Source organism: Magallana gigas, chromosome 1, assembly GCF_963853765.1.
Source record: "Magallana gigas chromosome 1, xbMagGiga1.1, whole genome shotgun sequence".
NCBI lineage: Eukaryota > Metazoa > Mollusca > Bivalvia > Ostreida > Ostreidae > Magallana > Magallana gigas.
In genome coordinates, this window is record NC_088853.1 from 6,275,394 (window position 1) to 6,299,166 (window position 23,773).

General features: G+C 39.8%; 1 protein-coding gene across 1 annotated transcript; it reads right to left on the reverse strand.

The window, feature by feature from the left end:
- Positions 1 to 1,656: 1,656 nt before the first annotated feature.
- Positions 1,657 to 5,038, reverse strand: LOC117687346 (uncharacterized). The gene is made up of 5 exons (XM_066084868.1): positions 4,540 to 5,038; positions 3,765 to 4,370; positions 3,288 to 3,676; positions 2,534 to 2,858; positions 1,657 to 2,359 (listed from the first exon to the last, which is right to left on the reverse strand). The coding sequence occupies exons 1-5, from the start codon at positions 5,036 to 5,038 to the stop codon at positions 1,950 to 1,952; spliced, it is 2,229 nt and encodes a 742-aa protein (XP_065940940.1). The 3' UTR covers positions 1,657 to 1,949.
- Between the last annotated feature and the right edge of the window lie 18,735 nt (positions 5,039 to 23,773).

Genomic DNA, 23,773 nt, shown 5'->3' on the forward strand with positions numbered 1-23,773 from the left:
AATAGTGTAATGGTCTTTTTTTTTAATGATTTTACTACTTACTCCGTCTTTCTTGATTAATCCGGAAACAATAATTCGATTATAATTTTAAAATTGAAAACGTTTAAGGATGTGATATTTCCGTAATTCATAGTAAGATGAAATCGTTGATTTTTACTATAAATATTCTAAAGTGAGTAAAAATGTATGATTATGTAATTAAGATTAGTTACTGATAACAATTATATATCATTACCGAGTCATCATCATTATTATTCGATAGCATTGAACGGTTATGTCCATCTTCATGCATTTGACCTTCAAGGTGATTCTTAAATATCAAACCGCAGTACTTGCATAAGAAATCTGTCATCTATATAAAAAAAAAAGATGAAAATATTCTGATTCTTTTTTTTTGTTTTTCAAATATTTATTTCTTTTTTCTTAAACCCATCATTGTCTGTTGGTTTCTTTTCCCTTTTTATCACTGCAAAAAGAACGATAACTCTACAGCCTGGCTTTTCAAATTATCTTTCCCTTCTCCAGAGAACAACAGAAAAAAAAAAATTGTTTTTTTTTTTTTACGAAATTTATTAAAGGATGACCATGAATCGTATGAATAAAATATACATATGATATTATACTACAATAACAGTAAAATAGTATCTTAAGTAATTAATTACATAATATAAAATTACACCTAATATTTTGAAAATAGTTTTATAAAGTTTGATAAAATTGTTCTTGTAAACTACAAATTGTAAAAATAAGATCCCAACATGTTATATTTTTTTGGTTAATAACAAATTAGTCATTATACATTATTAATTAAAAAAAAATCTAAAATAGATAATTATCCATAGACCTACATGTTATTTTTAAATTTAAAAATATTCACTCTTTACAAAAAAATATTACAGAAATTTAGTTTACCTACATTTTTTACACAGAATTGTGAATATACTTTTAAACGCCTAAATGTTGATTTCATAAAAAAATAATTAAAATGTATTACAGCAATAAAGATAATATTATTAATATAAAAACCTGACCTAAAAAAAATGTACAGTGTAAAATATGTATACACAAAGCACTATTAATATGACTAGAACAAGGTAAAGACTTTTGTATGATAAAGTGTTCTATTTAATACATGTAAGCACTAAAAATAAGACTAGAATTGGTAAATGGTACATACTGAAGTAAAATATCATATTTTTAAAATAATAATTAAAAAACAATTTTGCACATCAATATGCATATGTAAAATTTGTAAACAAAATTAAAAAAACATTTAAAAAAATCAATTTAACATAATGACACCTGATGTTTCGCCTAGTTTTTACAACTAAGTCACGTCATTTATTTTGTTTAAAAAAAAAACACATCACCATGTATAATTATATACATTTTTAAACTTTAGTAAACAAAAAAGTGGTGTGTAATTACATAACACAACCATACAAATTTACTCATTGTTAAGTTTACAAAATAATTCAAATGTATACTTATTGTTAAACTCAGCCATACATATATACTTATTGTAAAGCTTACAAAAATAAATCAATGTATACATATTGTTAAGTTAACAAAATAATTCAAATAGTGTAGTAAAACTATCAAATCTTTTTAAATACTTCATAGAATAAATGTTAACATTCTGTATTTTGATGTTTCAACAGTTCCTGCAGTATCAAAAATTACCCCAAAATTTCCAAAATAAAAAAATTTGAGTCTGTAAAAAAAATTCCTTAACAATACCCCCACCATCCCCACAAAAAATTAAGTCTGTAATAAAAGTTTCCAAAAACCACCCCCTTCCCAAAAAAACTGAGTTATAAAAATGATTTAATCTTTTTTCTTTGGGGTCATTGATCTAGTTACCCTTCTATTTATATTACCAAAGGTTGACATTTCGCAGTGTTCTTCCTAATAAGGCCTAGAAAAAGCTGCTGACATCGCCCCCTCCTCTACTGGTGTCGTGGCCTCCTCCTCCCGGCCTGGGTTGTGGTGGCGGCCCCCGGTGGTCTCCACACCGGCCTCCTCCTGGGGACGTGAGCTCCCTGTGGTGGTGGTGATGGCCGTGCTACTGCTGGCCGTGGGGGTCCTCTGGAGGCCGGTGTAGAAGTGGCGGCCCCCGGTGGCCGCCACGCTGGTCTCAACCTAGGGGCTGGAGCTCTCTGGGGCCTCGCTGGTCTCAACCTGGGTGCTGGGGCCTCGCCGGTCTCGCTGCTGGGAGTCTGAAGGGGGAGGGTGGTGGTGAAAGGCTCACCGGAGGGGATGGACTCCTCGGAGGAAGATGGACCACGATCATCCACTCCGGTGGCGCTGGTCTCGCTGTCTGGCGAAGCATGGGCAATACTACTGCTATTGGTCGATTCTTCAAAACAAAAAAAAATATACATATTAAATATGTATTCCTTTAACATTTAGCAAAACATAATTTGGGAATAAATGATCAATCTATAAATGCTTATTGGAAGAAACAACACAAGTAAAAATAAAAAGTAAAGGTAATTTAAATTCATATGATAAGTATTTGATTGCAAATTACCTAATATGAGTGTGGTAGAACTAGGCGAAACATCAGGTGGTGTTGAACCAGTAGAGGAGGGGTGGGTAGAATTGCCTATTCTACCTGTAGACCTCGCCCCATCCTCTACTGGTGTCGTGGCCTCCTCCTCCCGGCCTGGGTTGTGGTGGTGGCCCCCGGTGGTCTCCACACCGGCCTTCTCCTGGGGGCTAGAGCTCCCTGGGGTGGTGGTGGAGGCCGTGCCACTGTTGGCCGTGGGGGTCCTCTGGAGGCCGCAATGGAAGTGGCGGCCCCCGGTGGCCGCCACGCTCGTCTCAACCTGGGGGCTGGGGCCTCGCCGGTCTCGCTGTTGGGAGTCTGAAGGGGGAGGGTGGTGGTGAAAGGCTCACCGGAGGGGATGGACTCCTCGGTGGCGCTGGTCTCGCTGGCTGGCGAAGCATGGGCAATACTACTGCTATTGGTCGATTTTTCAAAACAAAAAAAATATACATATTAAATATGTATTGCTTTAACATTTAGCAAAATATAATTTGGGAATAAATGATCAATCTATAAATGCTTATTTGAAGAAACAACACAAGTAAAAATAAAAAGTAAAGGTAATTTAAATTCATATGATAAGTATTTGATTGCAAATTACCTAATATGAGTGTGGTAGAACTAAGCGAAACATCAGGTGGTGTTGAACCAGTAGAGGAGGGGTGGGTAGAATTGCCTATTCTACCTGTAGACCTCGCCCCCTCCTCTAATGGTGTCGTGGCATCCTCCTCCCGGCCTTGGTTGTGGTGGCGGCCCCCGGTGGTCTCCACACCGGCCTCCTCCTGGGGATGGAGCTCCCTGGGGTGGTGGTGGTGGCCGTGCTTTTGCTGGCCGTGAGGGTCCTCTGGAGGCCGGTGTGGAAGTGGCGGCCCCCGGTGGCCGCCACGCTGGTCTCAACCTTGGGGCTGGAGCTCTCTGGGGCCTCGCTGGTCTCAACCTGGAGGCTGGAGGTCCCTGGGGCCTTGCCGGTCTCGCTGCTGGGAGTCTGAAGGGGGAGGGTGGTGATGAAAGGCTCACCGGAGGGGATGGACTCCTCGGAGGAAGATGGACCACGATCATCCCCTCCGGTGGCGCTGGTCTCGCTGGCTGGCGAAACATATCCAATACTACTGCTACTGGTCGATTCTTCAAAAATAAATATACATATTAAATATGTATTGCTTTAATATTTAGCAAAATATAATTTTGGAATAAATGATCAATCTATAAATGCTTATTGGAAGAAACAACACAAGTAAAAATAAAAAGTAAAGGTAATTTAAATTCATATAATAAGTATTTGATTGCAAATTACCTAATATGAGTGTGGTAGAACTAGGCGAAACATCAGGTGGTGTTGAACCAGTAGAGGTGGGGTGGGTAGAATTGCCTATTCTACCTGTAGACCTCGCCCCCTCCTCTACTGGTGTCGTGGCATCCTCCTCCCGGCCTTGGTTGTGGTGGCGGCCCCCGGTGGTCTCCACACCGGCCTCCTCCTGGGGGCTGGAGCTCCCTGGGGTGGTGGTGGTGGCCGTGCTTCTGCTGGCCGTGAGGGTCCTCTGGAGGCCGGTGTGGAAGTGGCGGCCCCCGGTGGCCGCCACGCTGGTCTCAACCTTGGGGCTGGAGCTCTCTGGGGCCTCGCTGGTCTCAACCTGGAGGCTGGAGGTCCCTGGGGCCTCGCCGGTCTCGCTGCTGGGAGTCTGAAGGGGGAGGGTGGTGATGGAAGGCTCACCGGAGGGGATGGACTCCTCGGAGGAAGATGGACCACGATCATCCCCTCCGGTGGCGCTGGTCTCGCTGGCTGGCGAAGCATATCCAATACTACTGCTATTGGTCGATTCTTCAAAAAAAAATATACATATTAAATATGTATTACTTTAATATTTAGCAAAATATAATTTTGGAATAAATGATCAATCTATAAATGCTTATTGGAAGAAACAACACAAGTAAAAATAAAAAGTAAAGGTAATTTAAATTCATATAATAAGTATTTGATTGCAAATTACCTAATATGAGTGTGGTAGAACTAGGCGAAACATCAGGTGGTGTTGAACCAGTAGAGGTGGGGTGGGTAGAATTGCCTATTCTACCTGTAGACCTCGCCCCCTCCTCTACTGGTGTCGTGGCATCCTCCTCCCGGCCTGGGTTGTGGTGGCGGCCCCCGGTGGTCTCCACACCGGCCTCCTCCTGGGGGCTGGAGCTCACTGGGGTGGTGGTGGTGGCCGTGCTTCTGCTGGCCGTGAGGGTCCTCTGGAGGCCGGTGTGGAAGTTGCGGCCCCCCGGTGGCCGGTACGCTGGTCTCAACCTTGGGGCTGGAGCTCTCTGGGGCCTCGCTGGTCTCAACCTGGAGGCTGGAGGTCCCTGGGGCCTTGCCGGTCTCGCTGCTGGGAGTCTGAAAGGGGAGGGTGGTGATTGAAGGCTCACCGGAGGGGATGGACTCCTCGGAGGAAGATGGACCACGATCATCCCCTCCGGTGGCGCTGGTCTCGCTGGCTGGCGAAACATATCCAATACTACTGCTACTGGTCGATTCTTCAAAAATAAATATACATATTAAATATGTATTACTTTAATATTTAGCAAAATATAATTTTGGAATAAATGATCAATCTATAAATGCTTATTGGAAGAAACAACACAAGTAAAAATAAAAAGTAAAGGTAATTTAAATTCATATAATAAGTATTTGATTGCAAATTACCTAATATGAGTGTGGTAGAACTAGGCGAAACATCAGGTGGTGTTGAACCAGTAGAGGTGGGGTGGGTAGAATTGCCTATTCTACCTGTAGACCTCGCCCCCTCCTCTACTGGTGTCGTGGCATCCTCCTCCCGGCCTGGATTGTGGTGGCGGCCTCCGGTGGTCTCCACACCGGCCTCCTCCTGGGGGCTGGAGCTCACTGGGGTGGTGGTGGTGGCCGTGCTTCTGCTGGCCGTGGGGGTCCTCTGGAGGCCGGTGTGGAAGTGCGGCTCCCGGTGGCCGGTACGCTGGTCTCAACCTGGAGGCTGGAGCTCTCTGGGGCCTCGATGGTCTCAACCTGGGAGCTGGGGCCTCGCCGGTCTCGCTGCTGGGAGTCTGAAGGAAGAGGGTGGTTGTGAAAGGCTCACCGGAGGGGATTGACTCCTCGGAAAAGATGGACCACGATCAATCCCTCCGGTGGCGCTGGTCTCGCTGGCTGGCGAAGCATGGGTAATACTACTGCTATTGGTCGATTCTTCAAAACAAACAAAATATACATATTAAATATGTATTGCTTTAATATTTAGCAAAATATAATTTTGGAATAAATGATCATTCTATAAATGCTTATTGGAAGAAACAACACAAGTAAAAATAAAAAGTAAAGGTAATTTAAATTCATATAATAAGTATTTGATTGCAAATTACCTTATATGAGTGTGGTAGAACTAGGCGAAACATCAGGTGGTGTTGAACCAGTAGAGGAGGGGTGGGTAGAATTGCCTATTCTACCTGTAGACCTCGCCCACTCCTCTACTGGTGTCGTGGCATCCTCCTCCCGGCCTGGGTTGTGGTGGCGGCCCCCCGTGGTCTCCACACCGGCCTCCTCCTGGGGGATGGAGCTCCCTGGGGTGGTGGTGGTGGCCGTGCTACTGCTGGCCGTGGGGGTCCTCTGGAGGCCGGTGTGGAAGTGCGGCTCCCGGTGGCCGGTACGCTGGTCTCAACCTGGAGGCTGGAGATCTCTGGGGCCTCGATGGTCTCAACCTGGGAGCTGGGGCCTCGCCGGTCTCGCTGCTGGGAGTCTGAAGGAAGAGGGTGGTTGTGAAAGGCTCACCGGAGGGGATTGACTCCTCGGAAAAGATGGACCACGATCAATCCCTCCGGTGGCGCTGGTCTCGCTGGCTGGCGAAGCATGGGTAATACTACTGCTATTGGTCGATTCTTCAAAACAAACAAAATATACATATTAAATATGTATTGCTTTAATATTTAGCAAAATATAATTTTGGAATAAATGATCATTCTATAAATGCTTATTGGAAGAAACAACACAAGTAAAAATAAAAAGTAAAGGTAATTTAAATTCATATAATAAGTATTTGATTGCAAATTACCTTATATGAGTGTGGTAGAACTAGGCGAAACATCAGGTGGTGTTGAACCAGTAGAGGAGGGGTGGGTAGAATTGCCTATTCTACCTGTAGACCTCGCCCACTCCTCTACTGGTGTCGTGGCATCCTCCTCCCGGCCTGGGTTGTGGTGGCGGCCCCCCGTGGTCTCCACACCGGCCTCCTCCTGGGGGATGGAGCTCCCTGGGGTGGTGGTGGTGGCCGTGCTACTGCTGGCCGTGGGGGTCCTCTGGAGGCCGGTGTGGAAGTGCGGCTCCCGGTGGCCGGTACGCTGGTCTCAACCTGGAGGCTGGAGATCTCTGGGGCCTCGATGGTCTCAACCTGGGAGCTGGGGCCTCGCCGGTCTCGCTGCTGGGAGTCTGAAGGAAGAGGGTGGTTGTGAAAGGCTCACCGGAGGGGATTGACTCCTCGGAAAAGATGGACCACGATCAATCCCTCCGGTGGCGCTGGTCTCGCTGGCTGGCGAAGCATGGGTAATACTACTGCTATTGGTCGATTCTTCAAAACAAACAAAATATACATATTAAATATGTATTGCTTTAATATTTAGCAAAATATAATTTTGGAATAAATGATCAATCTATAAATGCTTATTGGAAGAAACAACACAAGTAAAAATAAAAGGTAAAGGTAATTTAAATTCATATGATAAGTAATTGATTGCAAATTACCTAATATGAGTGTGGTAGAATTCGGCGAAACATCAGGTGGTGTTGAACCAGTAGAGGAGGGGTGGGTAGAATTGCCTATTCTACCGGTAGACATCGCCCCCTCCTCTACTGGTGTCGTGGCATCCTCCTCCCGGCCTGGGTTGTGGTGGCGGCCCCCCGTGGTCTCCACACCGGCCTCCTCCTGGGGGCTGGGGTGGTGGTGGTGGCCGTGCTACTGCTGGCCGTGGGGGTCCTCTAGAGGCCGGTGTGGAACCGGCGGCCCCCGGTGGCCGCCACGCTGGTCTCAACCTGGGGGCTGGGTCTCTCTGGGGCCTCGCTGGTCTCAACCTGGGGGCTGGAGATCCCTGGGGCCTTGCCGGTCTCGCTGCTGGGAGTCTGAAGGGGGAGGGTGGTGGTGAAAGGCTCACCGGAGGGGATGGACTCCTCGGAGGAAGATGGACCACGATCATTCCCTCTGGTGGCGCTGGTCTCGCTGGCTGGCGAAGCATGGGCAATACTACTGCTATTGGTCGATTCTTCAAAACAAAAAAAATATCAATATCAAATATGTATTGCTTTAATGTTTAGCTCTTTTAAGTGAAATTGTGTTTGTAATCATAAAAATCTAAATATACTGCCACAGTGTGTGAAAATCACGGTGCGAGTGTTTTATATACATTTGGCCCCCTACGTGCACCATCTTGTTACCAAAAAATCGATGACGAAATTCGAATGGTAAATAGAGTTGAAAAATATGTAGATATTTTTATGACAAAACACAAGGTATTCTCTTCTTTATATGTTAACTTTCTTCTGTTTATTCCTTTCCCCCCTTTTTTTATGCAATGCATCAACTAAAAACAAGTGAAAAGCTGTCAATGTGACAGCAAACCGGGTTTCCTTTATGTAAACTGTATCCATAATCCATGTTAACCCTTATCCAGTGAATTGGAATACCCTACATGTATATGCAACATTTTGCATAAAAATGACTAAGTTCAAAAGCTAGTATTTTTTTCATAAATTATCGGAAATCAAAATCCTAGCAATATGAACACCTTTAATATATGTGTTACCCCAGTCCTGATGCTAAAAACAAGAAGAGGAGAAATCTGTTGTTACATTTATTTGGCAGGTTTCAGCAGATATATGAGTTAAAACCTATCACAAACAATCGCTGAATTTGTAAACAATCAACTCAATTTGTCTAGGGGATTTACAAAATAAACTGACTAGAATAAAAGACTAGAATAAATGGATAACTTACTGATATATTCATATAAACTGTCTTAATCAATTTTAACAATCGTGTCATTATGTCCGAGGATTTAAACTAGTAGCAATACACAAAATATGGAGCCTCTCGTGTTTGTGTACATTTATCTCAAACCGGAAACAGTTTACGCAAGCTAAAACCTAAACCTACACGATAAAACTCACTAAATTCCGGAACATATTTACCATGTACAATTTCAAGAAAAATGTTAATGTAATCTTTACCACTAAATTTCCCGTATCTACCCTATTGATATAATGTACATATTCATTGAAAATACTTTTATAATAACCAATTACTGCTCTTTAACTAGATCGATAGACACGTGACTAGGTACATATACATGTGCTACCTTCGCAAAATGCATCTTAAAAGGTACAAAATGTTTTACAACCATTCTATTGACATGCATGTTTACATATAAACATATTGTCAATCAAGAAAATAGTAATGAACATGGATTGAGGTTATAAAACCAGTTTCTTACCTAAAAACAAGAAGAGGAGAAATCTGTTGTTACATTTATTTGGCGGGTTTCAGCAGATATAAGAGTTAAAACCTATCACCCCGTATTCCGGACTTCCACGCTGGAGTTATCTCCCTTGCTACATTACATATCAATCAACAAAAAAGGGGGGGGGGGGTGGCTGAAACCCCCAATAACTACCCGTCACACACTCCCCTTCAAAACTGAATGTCGCCCCGACATTTACAAAATAAAACACTGAAAATCAAATTTGTTGTCATGACAATCAAAATCACAAATATTCAACTGACCTATGTCATTCAATTTGTAACATATGTTCTAGTCTTCACACCCAATATGTTTACAATTGGCCAAATTGCAAATGGAGACTTTAAAGAAACAAAGATATGAAACTAAAACACTGAGGTTACAATTCAGAGTAGTACATACTACTTAAAACAGTCTCTTTCATCACCATGTTAATTCTTTAAAACACACTGATAGTAGTAAATACTACTTGAACAGTCTTTATCATCACAAAGTGCAGTCTCTGTGTAAACAGAAAAATTAAAGCACAACTTTACACAAATATCTCGCAGTCCACTTTTAGGGTTTGTACAAACGATGGTTTTCCCAGTTGGTCATATGTGAGTTTCCTGGGAACTTTAGTTGCTCTTCTTGGTCTGTACCTGTGGTCTTCGGTTCCACTGGAGCCGCTGTTACCCGGGGTATTTGTTTCCACTAGTTCGTCATGCAAATATGGATCTTCCCCACCATCCAGACCACTTGAACTATGAGCTGACTGGAAACTATCCGCTGAACTGTGTGAAATCAACACAGGTTCCACGGGGTTGTCTGTAGGATTCCTCACTTCAACAACTGAATCTGAAGAGTCACTTCCTGTCCTGCACTGCTGCGGAGTGAATGGTTTGGCATTCGGATTTAGAGGGATTTCAGTAATCTCAATGAATCCATCAGAATCTGAGGAACTACTGTCAGCGTCATAGACTGGGACGTCTTGTTTGCTGGGTTTTTTTGGTCTGCAGGATTTCCTGTCGTTATCCATGGACTCTATTGGTAGAGAGTTGCACTGTCTCAGGAGGTTCCTGTGAAGTCGCCTTATTCCACCCTGTCCGGATCTCTTCCTCACTTCATAAACTGGTGTCTCCTCATTCACCTGCTTCACAACAACATATATATCCTGCTCCCATAATGATCTTAACTTTCCAGGACCTCCCTTCTCTAAAAGGTTCTTCACTAAGACGTGGTCTCCTGGATGTAACCGTGCACTCAAAAGTCCTTTGTCATGTTGTTGTTTTCCTTTTTCAGTCATTCTTCCTGCTTGTTGCGATGCCAATTTGTAAACCTCTTCCATGCGGTCTCTCCACTGAGCCACATATTGGGAATAGGTCTGTTTTCTAGTCGGCTGTTGCAGGTCTGGAAATACCAAGTCAATGGGTAATGTGGGGTGTCGCCCAAACATTAGAAAGAATGGTGAATAACCTGTGGTTTCATTCTTCGTGCAGTTGTAGGCATTAACAACTTTATTCAGATGTGATTTCCAATCCAGTTTCCAAGATGGCTCTAAAGTCCTCAACATCTGTAATAGCGTCCTATTAAAGCGTTCCACTTGTCCATTCCCCTGTGGGTGGTACGGTGTGGTCCGAGAGCCTTTGACCCCACAAATTCTTTGCATCTCAAAGAAAAATCTGTTCTCAAATTCACGTCCTTGATCATGGTGTAATCTGCTTGGCATCCCAAATTTTAGCACAAAGTCGTTGAAGACCTTCTCTGCAGCAGTTTTTCCCGACTTGTTCCTTGTAGCATACACCTGTGCAAAGCGGGTATAATGGTCCATCACAACAAGTATATACTCAAAACCACCCTTGCAGCGCTCTAAATGGAGAAAATCAATTGACACAAGTTCTAACGGACAAGTGCTGGTAATTGGCTGCAGTGCTGCTTTGCGTTGGACATGAGGCTTTTTGTTTTTGATGCACTGACACTCCTGAGTGACATACCGCTCTATCTCGGAACTCATATGAGCCCAATAGAACCGATCCCTCACACAGCTCAAAACTCTTTCAGCTCCTAAATGTCCTAAATCATTATGTAAATGCTTCAGAACTAGTTTCCGAAAACATTTCGGTAGCACTACCTGTTGAATTATTCCCTCTCGTGGGTATGAAATTTCTCTTCTCAACAGTCCATTCTCTACTTTCAATTTGGCCCATTCACGCAGTAGGCACTTTGCAGCTGGGCTCCATCCCTTTGTTATTTGCTTGGTAGGTTTTTCCCCCTTCTGAACCCAGAGTAGGACTGTACCTATGTCTTCATCATTGCGCTGTTCCTTTGCCAGAGTATTGTTGTCAATGATAGGTAGGGATGCCCCCTGAATCAACTGCTCTTCTACTGCTTCAGCCTCCTTGACAGGTGTGCTAATGCTGCTACAGGTAGGCTCATCTAGTCTCACTGCTGACACAATGGCATCAATTGTATCTGGAGAACACCTTTCGGTAAACTGAGATACATCAAGTGGCATGCGGCTGAGTCCATCGGCGTCACAGTTTCTCACACCTGGCTTATAATGGATGTGAAATCGAAAATCTGCCAACATGGACACCCACCTTAATCTAGTAGCATCCAACTTTGGGGCCGTAAAAATATACCGCAAAGGGTTATAGTCACTGTACACTTCGAAGTGAGGAGCGTAATATAAATAATCACGAAATCGTTCAGTGACGGCCCACTTGAGTGCGAGGAATTCTAATTTCCCTGAGTGAAGATGGTAGTTCTGTTCAGCAGGCGTCAACGTCCTGGATGCGTATGCGACTACTGCTAACTTTCCATGGTCCTGCTTCTGGTAGAGAATCGCTCCCAAGCCCATTTGTGATGCATCAATATGTAGAGTGTATGGTCTATCAAAGTCAGGGTATGTCATCACTGGTGGGTGGAGTAGGATGTCAATGAGCTCTTCCAAGATGTTCTGATGTTGAGTCGTCCAAGTAATGTGCACTGATGACCCCTTCTGTCCGGATGTCTGTGACTTCATTTTCTTCTGTTTTTTATTGGATTGAGTTGGGACGTTCTCATTCCTCAACAAATCATAAATGGGTTTAGCTCTGCGAGAGAAGTTGGGTATATAACTCCTGTAATAACCAATAAAACCCATTATTTTTCTTACATCTCCAACTGTTTTAGGTCTCTGATCCTTCAAATTTATTACTGCCTCTTGGTCTGTAGGGTCTACAGTATGTCCTTGCGTGGTGACTAGGTGACCTAGGTAACGTATCTGCTTTTGAAACAGGTGGCATTTACTAGGTTTCAGTTTCAAACCCTTTTCCCTTATACGAGTCAACACGCACTTCAAGTCATTCAAATGGGATTCAAATGAATTACTGTAAACCAGTATATCATCCAAATATGGTAGACAACATTTGTCCCTCAATCCCTCAAGAGCTTCATTCATGTAGGCTTGGAAAATTCCTGGAGCACCAGTGAGTCCAAATGGAATTCTATTCCACTCGTACTGTCCCCATGGGGTCACAAACGACGTATACTTCCGACTCTCTTCCTTAACAAAACCCTGATGATATGCTTTGCTTTGATCAAGAAGAGAAAACCATTGACTTCCACCCAAAGAATCAAGAGCATCCTGGACTCGTGGAATTGGGTGCTGGTTCTGGACAGTTTTGGCATTCAACTTCCGAAAGTCTACACATAGGCGGAGTGATCCATCTTTCTTTCTCACACAAACAATTGGACTGGAATATGGTGAAGTTGATCGGCGAATCCAGTGCTTTTGCAGTAAGTTGGATATATAGTTCTTGACTTCTTGGTAGAGAGGTCTAGGGACGGCCATGTAAGAACTATGTACTGGCGCCTTATCCATCAACTCCAATCCGAGCTCTAAATCAATAGCACATCCAATGTCGTCATCATTGACTGTAAATGCTTTGCATTCCTCCCTTAATAAACTCTCCACTCTTCTTTTCTGTTCTGTATTTAGGGGGGAATCTGTTAGATCAACAGGTGGATCCCACTTCCCATCGTTCTCAGCACTCACTTGGTTTACTGTGGTCTGAACATGGTCGCTACTCGAGCCTGCTATTCCAAAGGGAATGGATGAACAAATCTTTTCAAAACGTCCTAACAAAGTACCTTTAGACAAGACAGAGTCATTTTTGGAAGGATTACACAACAGTAATTTCACACGTCCGGCGTGGTTTGGCTTTACCTCCACAAGCATTTCCTGAGTTGATATTCCCAATGCATCGAGTTGGTGAGATGGGACGAAAAGAGCCTCACAACCAGGCTGGAGTTGTCTGCCTTTGAATGGTACACTAACGACTATGGATGACTGCTGTGGGACGACAATATTCCGACGTCCTACTTTTACCGTACCAAGCGTTTCATCTTCATTGTCTTTGAGTTCTTTGTAGAGTGCGTTGACTTGTGCTTCATTGGCTGCAGGAAGAGTAAGTCTGAGCAGATCAATTGCATTATTACTATGGACAGTTTGTAATAAATGTTGTATGACATTGTATCCCAATATTGGTTCATTGCTCGATACACTAGTGACAAGGAAAGGCACCTGAACAGCATTACAATGTTCTGACAATTTCATCATAACAGTTACAACACCTTCAACAGGTATATCTGAACCAGATGCAGACACTAATGAAACATCTTTTAACTGCAAAAAGTCTTCAACATTCTTTACATGCGTATACAATTCAGGAAAATGATTACCAATCCATGACTTGTTCATAAGGGAGACTTGAGCCCCTGTATCCCATAACACTTTTACAGGTTTCTCATTCAAAAATAAACATACATGACATGGTTTACTAACAAGTTTGACAAGGTTAGGCCCAATGTTATTAACTTTTCCTTTTATTTCCTTTACTTCATATTTCTCAAATTTGTGGTGATGCTCTAGACGGTTGTTGGGACAACTTTCTTGTTGGGCCGCCCTTTGTCCCTCTAGGTCGACCCGCTGCTGTTTCCCGAGAGCTTGAACTTCTTGCTTGGACACTCCTGTCGACGATGTCCAGATCCACCGCAGTTCCAACAATGATTGCAACGCTTGCCGACAGACTGGCAATCTGTACAGGATCGTGGTCCGCTTCGTGAAGGTGTTGGTTGAGCCTTTGCTGTGTTCGGAGATTGTTCAACCATCTTCTTCAATGCTGTCATTTCGATCCTTAGTGACTTAATTTCACTGGCAAGATCATTCTTTACTTCCTCTTTCACAGCATTGATTTCCACTGAGTTAGAATTGATTTGAGACACTGAATGTTTGGCTTGCAGTTTGTTATGTCTTTCACTCTCTTGTATGGTAATTTGGTTCAGTTCATGCATTAACGTTGCATCTGTTATTTTCACATTGTCCAAATGTGCTTTCATCTCATGACGCAGTGTTGTATCTCTTAGTCCAGTGTAGACGGTCCGTCTAAAGAGTCCAGCCACCAGTTCTGGACTGTATTTGAGTTCATGGCTATCCTCCTGTGATGCAAAAAGGATTCGGTTACGTAGATCCATAACCCTCAGGAGAAAATCGTTCGGAGTTTCCTTTGGATTTTGTGTGGCACTAGCCAATTCACTGTACAATTCGGTTGCATTCTTTTCTGCATAGTGTCCCCTAAGGATGCTTCTAAGGGTTGCCAAATTTATGTCTGGCCTTCCGTCTAAGTAGCTGCGCAGGCTTGACGATGGGACTACTGCCTTTATTACACCATCTATTATGTCCACATCCGAGTATCCCTTCTGTTTACCAGTTTCAATCTGTCTAATTAAGCTGGTATACGAAATCCCTGATTTGCAATCCACTTGCCCACTGATCTTAAAATCCTTATGTAATTTCACTGCTGATGTACTTTCAGTCTTTGTACTTGCTGGTTCATTAGAGGCTTCTATTTTCACGGTTTTGTCTGTTGATGTGCCAGGACTCTCTAATGCAAATTTCACAGCTAACAATGTTGTTTGTGCTTGGTCACCCTCCATTTCCTTCATAAAAAATCTGTCGGCTTGCATCGCCACCTTGAAACGCCCCTTCGCAGAATCCACTGGCTCCCCAAATTCCTTCAGAATTTCTGCCAGGACTTCTAATGGCGCCATCATTAGCTTTGCTCGCACCTCCAGCATCTCCTCTGTTATGTTTTCCGACATCATGGGATCCCGGACGAGCCCCCAAAATGTTACCCCAGTCCTGATGCTAAAAACAAGAAGAGGAGAAATCTGTTGTTACATTTATTTGGCGGGTTTCAGCAGATATATAAGTTAAAACCTATCACAAACAATCGCTGAATTTGTAAACAATCAACTCAATTTGTCTAGGGGATTAACAAAATAAACTGACTAGAATAAAAGACTAGAATAAATGGATAACTTACTGATATATTCATATAAACTGTCTTAATCAATTTTAACAATCGTGTCATTATGTCCGAGGATTTAAACTAGTAGCAATACACAAAATATGGAGCCTCTCGTGTTTGTGTACATTTATCTCAAACCGGAAACAGTTTACGCAAGCTAAAACCTAAACCTACACGATAAAACTCACTAAATTCCGGAACATATTTACCATGTACAATTTCAAGAAAAATGTTAATGTAATCTTTACCACTAAATTTCCCGTATCTACCCTATTGATATAATGTACATATTCATTGAAAATACTTTTATAATAACCAATTACTGCTCTTTAACTAGATCGATAGACACGTGACTAGGTACATATACATGTGCTACCTTCGCAAAATGCATCTTAAAAGGTACAAAATGTTTTACAACCATTCTATTGACATGCATGTTTACATATAAACATATTGTCAATCAAGAAAATAGTAATGAACATGGATTGAGGTTATAAAACCAGTTTCTTACCTAAAAACAAGAAGAGGAGAAATCTGTTGTTACATTTATTTGGCGGGTTTCAGCAGATATAAGAGTTAAAACCTATCACCCCGTATTCCGGACTTCCACGCTGGAGTTATCTCCCTTGCTACATTACATATCAATCAACAAAAAAGGGGGGGGTGGCTGAAACCCCCAATAACTACCCGTCACATATGTACAATTGATCTACAAAAGAAAAACTTCCTATCTTGAGAACTGTAGGGGAGTTTTCCGTACAATGAGGGTACCCAATATGCAATATTTTGCCAAAAAATGACTAAGTTTAAAAGCTAGTATTTTTTTTTATAAATTATCGGAAATCAAAATCCTAGCAATATGCACACCTCTGATATATGTTCAATTGATCTGGTCTACAAAATCATGAATTCAGTTTTCCTTTCAGGTGTGTGGGAGTAAAGAAGATAATTTTTTAACGTTATATGCATTAACATCTATACATCCATTTTGGCCCTGCCCTCGAGTCAAAGCCCATACCTAAGGGGGCATGAAAATTAAAATTTCAGTAGAGGACTTCCTGGTAAACATAATTATTAGTCAGTTTTGTTTTATACAGATGTGTGAGAATAGGGAAGAAGATTTTTAAACATTATATGCATTAACACTATATTGCCCCCCACCCCCTCATGTCCTGAACCCCTGATTCAGGGGCCATTAATTTCACAATTTAGGTAAAGTAGATTGTGGATATCAAAACCATGTATTCAGTTTTTTGCCCACATGTGTGGGAGTAGAGAAGAAGATTTTTTAAGATTTAAAACATTTTTACTATATGGCCATTTTGGCCTCACCCTAGAGCCTGAACACCTAACAAAGGGGTCATGAATTTCACAATTAAGGTAGAGGGCTTCATGGACGTCATAACCATGCATTTAGTTTTTAACAAATATATATATTAATACTTTTTGGCCATATTGGCCCCGCCCTAGAGCTTGAACCCCTGACCCAGGGGTCATGAATTTCACAATTTTGATAGAGGGCCTCATGGACATCATAATCATGCATTTAGTTTTTAACAAATATATATGAGAGTAGAGAAGAAGATATTCTAAGATTTAATACATTTTTACTTTATGGCCATATTGGCCCCACCCTAAGGCCTGAACCCTGACCAAGGGGTCATGGATTTTACAATTTAGGTTGTGGGCTTCATGGACATCATAATCATGCATTTAGTTTTTAAAAAATATATATGGTAGTAGAGAAGAGGATTTTCTAAGATTTAATACATTTTTACTATATGGCCATATTGGCCCCACCCTAGAGCCAGAACCCCTGACTAAGGGGCCATAAATTTCACTATTTTAGTAGAGGGCCTCATGGACATCATAACAATGCCTTCAGTTTTTAAGAAATATATATGTAAGTAGAGAAGACGATTTAATACATTTTTACAATATAGCCATATCGACCCCACCCTATAGCCTGAACTCCTGACCCAATTTTGGTAGAGTGTATCATGGACATCATATCCAGGCATTCAATTTTTTCCTCACATGCGTGGGAGTAGAGAAGAATATTTTTGAAAATTGGCTTTTTGCATATTTGGCCCCGCCCGTGGTTCCCCAGGGGCTGTAGAGCCATAAATTTCACAATTTAAATTCTTCTTACCATAGAGATGCTTCACACCAAAAATGGTAACGATTGGCTTGGTAGTTTTCAAGAAGAAGTTAAAAATGTAAAATTGTTAACACACGACTGACGAAGACCAATTGCAATAGGTCATCTGAGTGACTCAGGTGACCTAAAAATGTATGAAATCTTTAAAAAATCTTCTTCTCTACTTCCACACATATGGGCAAAAAACTGAATAGATGGTTATGATGTCCACTAACTCCTCTACCTAAATTGTAAAAAAATTCATAGCCACTGGGTCAGGGGTTCAGGACATGAGAGGGGGGGGGGGCGGCAATATAGTGTTAATGCATATAATTTGTAAAAATTGTCTTCTCTATTCTCACACATCTGTATAAAAAACTGACTAATAATTATGTTTACCAGGAAGTCCTCAACTGAAATTTTAATTTCCATGTCCTCTCAAGGATGGGTAATGACTCTAGGGCAGGGCCAAATTGGATGTATAAGTGTGCATGCTTATAATGTTAAAAATGATCTTGTTTACTCCATTACACCTGAGAGGAAAACTGAATTCATGATTTTGTAGACCAGATCTTTAAGTTTTTCGCAAACATTATAGGTTTCACAGTTCTTTTTGAAATATTTCAGGCAGGGAGGTGGTCATCATTACCATCTAAATTTATAATTTTTCTACTCCAGTATGAAACCTTATTGATTAGATGCATATATGAGACTCCTCGACAAGTTTGTGTATGGGTTTGTGTATGGGTTATATGCTACTCAGGTGACCGTTAAGGCCAATTGACCTCTTGTTTTCACATAGTAATAAATTTATTACAAGATATATATTCAACTACTTAATTCACATATTCCGTATCTTAGTCCGTAAAGTTTATTTGATTTTGACTACTGTTGCTCAGGTTACTAATGTGTGCTCATGAGACTTTTTTCAGTTTTTAGCTCACCTGAGCTGAAAGCTCAAGTGAGCTATTCCGATCACATTTTGTCCGTCGTTCGTCCGTATGTCTGTCTGTCTGTAAACTTTTCACATTTTGAACTACTTTTCTAAAACCACTTAACCAAATTCAACCAAATTTGGCTCAAAGCATTCTTATGGAAAAATGAATATTAATTGCAGAAATGAAAGAACATTTTTCATAGAAAGCGGAGAAAACCTCAAAACTGTAAAAAGAAAAATAGGGGGGTGCATTTAAAAAATCTTCTCAACTACTGAGGCAAATTCAAGGTAATTTTGCATGAATAATCCTTATGGAAAGGAAAATATAAATTGCAAATATTATGGGCTAACTCTGTTTCAATTCTGAGCTATGACGAAAATAATAATAAAGGAAAGGCGTGTTTCAAGCAATTTATATCATCCATGAGTCGTGGTAAAATGGGTAGGCATGACCGGGCCAGGGCAAAACAAAAGATTGACAGTTATTAATCTGCCAATCTCATTAAAATATCAAGATATTTACTGACCAGTATATTTATATTCGCTATAAATATTGCTGCAAAATAATGCGTAATTGGAATTGACGATTGCCGATCTGACCCGGCTTTTATTTTGCCCCGGCCCGTTTGCTTAAAATTGCTTACCCATTTTACCATGACTCGTATTCCATAATTCTAAAACGAGGTTCTTTGTTTAAAGCAGCCATGACACTATATGAAAAACGGGTCGATATGACAATGATGAATTTGTTTGTTGTGCAACAGTTCATGTACGAAGGGAATCTTTGAAACATGCAAAACATATTGGTGCCGATTTTGTGTAAATTGAGGCTAAATATTTCAATGCGTTGACAGTTTTCACATATGACGGTGGTGTTAGCTTGTTGTGATTTTCGTTTCGTTTTCATTTATCCTTTGCGTTAACCTGGGAACTGTCGCTTGTATTTCCTGATTTTTACGTATCAAATCAAACAGACTTCGGTAAATCAAACAGTTTACTGTTTACCTGCGCAAGTTAAGCAATATCTGATGTATTAAGAAAGAACTAAAATGCAATTCATTCAGGCTATCGGTAATACGGTATCATCTTTTGCGTAATGGTAGAATAATGCAATATGTTTTGTTGAGATGCTCGACATTTTCTCGAGTTTATTCAGTTTAAATAGAGTTTAATATCGCTGACGGAAATATGTAGGTATATACATGTATATGATTCATTTTGAAAAATAAATTGTGTTCTTTATTTGTTATAGTGCATGTTTCTTGCGTTTAATTGTTTACAATTTCTATTTACTTACCATATTTGAGTGTTAAGCTTCAAATTATAAGCAAGATACAGAGATTTGCTCACAATTCTATGTTTGTACACAGATCTGAGGCTATTCATTTTTTTCCATTTTAAATGCCGAATAGGAAATACCAAGTTAAAAATCTTAAGCTGAATGTAATAAACTCATGTGAACAACATATGACTCAAACCTAGCAAAATTTGAGCTCATCTTGCTTATAATTGTACGATTGACGCTGAAATTTTGGTTGATCATTAGAAATTCTATATGAATTAGAATGTGTTAAATACTTGTACACAAAAAATTAAAGAATGATATGCTTTATATAACTACTCTCTGGGGCCCCCTCTTTAACAATGAATAATGTGAAATGTGAGTAAATAAAAACGACATCGTGAAAACAGTTTCCATAGTTCTGACACATTTCTGTTGCGGGGATAAAAGAATTATCGCTATTCCTTAGATTCCTAAAAAAATATTACAGCGGAAAATTATCCTGGTTTGTAACCATTTGTTATTTTTGAATAAAAATGAAAAAAATGGGTTGGCCATAGTAAATTAGAGTGATGTGCCTGTCAATACGGTAACATTGATTTTTATAGCTCTTTTAAGATGTCACGTAACAACATTTTTCATTCCAGTGTATTCATCAATCAAGTGTGAGTAAAGTTATAAAAGTTACGAGTTTACGCGAAGTGAACAACAGTCATTTAATTTTATTGGAGAAGACAAATAAATTGTTGAATATTTTAATTTGAGAAATTGAGCGCATTGAGGTGCAATTTTCTTCTTCACATATATACATGTAGGATTTTTTTGATAAAATACAATAACTATTATATTTTTTAAAAAATACATTAACTAGTAAGTAGTTGAGGAAGAAAATGTACATATATGCTCTCATATATTTTTGATCGCTTTATTAAGTGGGGGAGGGGGCAGAACGAAAATACAGGGAATTAGAAGTTATATAACAGTGTACCGCTACCAAATATTCTTATTCTGTGTAAAAACAGTATTTCATGAAGGTACAATGTCAAAGATTACGTGTATGCAAAAATAAGTGTAAAATTCGAATACTTTACAATATTTTTTTTTATTCTACCGAGGGCCATATGGCACAATATCTTTTGAACGCCCATTGTTGCTCAGGTGAGCGATGTGGCCCCATGGGCCTCTTGTTACAATTGTGTGTACTTAAGTGTTTCATATTTCTAAAAGCCATTCGATGTGCTAGACCTTTGTTAAAATAAACAATGCTTGTCTTTAAAACTTTAAAAAACACATACACGAACTAGAAAACATATTTTATACATCTTTGAAATTAAACACATTTTCATAATTGTCGAACTTCTTGAGAATGTAAAAACAACACTATTCGTAAAATAAATCATGCATAATTTGTATTATACAGCTATTTGGATTTAATAATGTTATGAAATAGTGATATTTTTTCCAAGGTTTTTGTGTACATTTAAGTGTTTAATATGTTAATGTTAATTAACAATATTTTGTGTGATAACAGTAACAGATGTGTTGCCATACATTCCAACACACACACACTTTGAAAAAAATTCAGGTGCATTTTATTATTTTCAACATTGATTTATTTTCATTTTAATATGGTTTTATCAACTTAGAATAGATCATTTGTGAATAGTTAAAATCTTTGATTCTTTATTAAACATCAGAAAATACACTTTTGTTTTATGTAGTTATTTTCAGTTTTAAGACCTGCAACATTTAGTTGGTCATATCTCGTTTTGGAACAACCGCTTTCTTGTCTAGAAATATAAGTTGTCATTTTATGCATAATCAAATGTACAGCTTACAAACTCTGGAGGGAATGGCCACCTTCATTATATTTGTTGTAACTTGCGTCGTAATTCCTCTGTGTCAAACAACTCCAAATTCCCCCGAATATTACTTGGCCTTCAAATTCGATATTAATTTAATAATTACGTTTTACATGTATGTCGTAGTGTTGATTGTTTTAATCCTGCAGGCATGCGCATTCCGAAGGGGCTTATTCAACCCCTATTAGTTTTAGCAAAATTAACGCTAGCAAAAATAAAAGGAAGGTGCCAGTCGCCCCGTATTTAAAAATATTCGATCTTTTGATCAATATATGATCAAATATACACACATGTATTTTTACTTTCTTTCATAAAGCTTTAGGAGTGAAATGATCAGTTCATTAAATATGAAAAATTAAAAATGATATTTGATGAAATAAAAAATGCGTGTTTCCACAAAATGGAATTTGATTAAAAAGACATTTACTTAAATGAAGCTTTTACAGTGCTTATAATTCATATTTTCAGTAACTTACAACATCTGCTCACATATATGTAAAAGGAAATTGCTGGCACCGCAAAGTACGAAGTACTGCTCTTAAAGAAGGACTCAAGTATAAAAAGTTATGTCATAACATACCATATGCTTAGGTGTAATGTTAAAAGGCATATGACAACCAAACACGCTGAATCACGGCCCTATTTATGCAATGGATAAATCATTCCGTCCATTGGATTGCATTATCTTGCATGAAGTCGGATATCAGAAACTGTGTGTGCCGTTGTGACTGATTTTAGCAATAATTATACCGTTGAAAAAAAAACCAATGCTTACATTGCCAACTCCTACACGTGGATCTCAAGCACCCCAAAAAATCTAAACTAACCTGAATGACAGACGTATTTGCTTCGATGCTTTTAATATTTCAACTGGTCCACTCTGACCAAGCGCCAATGTAAAATAACCTTTTAAAAGACAACATGTGACCATATAGTAGTACATGTATTTGTTGAGTATCGTGATCTAATTTAGTCATAGTGGACCTTAGTCCTATCCGGTGTTGCTATCACGTGTTGATGACTTATTTCAGTAGTCTTTTTGGCTCATTCTGGTTTGCATTATCTGTCGTTCGTGTCTATCTATACACCACCACAAGCAGACCCTACATTGATGGGACCAGTGCTCTCACCCTGGTTTCCAAAAAGAGTCTGATAATAATACATTAAAACACTGCACTTGTTTCTACACCAATAAATGGTTTTATTAGCCATTTTCATGACCCCTTCCGAAGAAGGGAGAGCATATTGCTTTGCTGCTGTGTGTCGGTCGGTGCCAACAGTTTCCGTTCAATTTCTTCGCAGAGGATACTCATATTGAAATGAAATTTGGTATACAGGTTTATCATGAAAAAGTCTAGGTCAAGTACAATTTTGGTTATGTTCGAACATTTTTGGACATTTTGTGACAGAGTTATGTGCCTTGGGCTTAGAAAAATCTTAATTATTTGTAGTGTCCGTTCATTTTCTTCGCAGATGTTTCCAAGGGAGCGGGGGGGGGGGCATATTTGTTTTACAAATATCTCTTGTTTTGATGAATGTTCCTGTTGTGTTAATTTAAACTCAACAGATGAAACAAAGTCATCGACTAATTAGATTTCTTGCGTTAGGAACCAAAATAAAATAAACCGCATACCATTTATAAATAAAGTAGTAATAAAAGATAATTGATCCGATATCCACTAGTTTGCCCTTTACCTTGTCCTGCGAACAGACCATTTGAAATGTGAGGGGGTTTCCATACGGAAACAATTGTACAAATACAAATCAACAACCTATTAATATTTTTGTTTTTAGACACAAATGAAAACAGATCTTATCAAAGAAAGGGGAAATAAAATGATATTTAATCTTTAGCATTGCTAGTAATCGTCAGGTTGATTTCGTTTTGTTAATTTTATCTACTAAACATAAAACTTCCTATTACACAAAGAAATTATACCCACAGATATTTATGCTTTCATACAAGTGCTTTTGTCTTCATGTTTCGTAAAATCAATAGATGTAAAATGATTTTAAGTAATGATTTTAACTGCAAATACCATAAAGGTTTTAACCATTTCCTTACTGTGCAGTAAAACAGTTATAGCGAATTCATAGGGACCAATGCATTAACTTCGTTATATCCGTAATTCGTTATATCCGTATAACTAATTCGTATT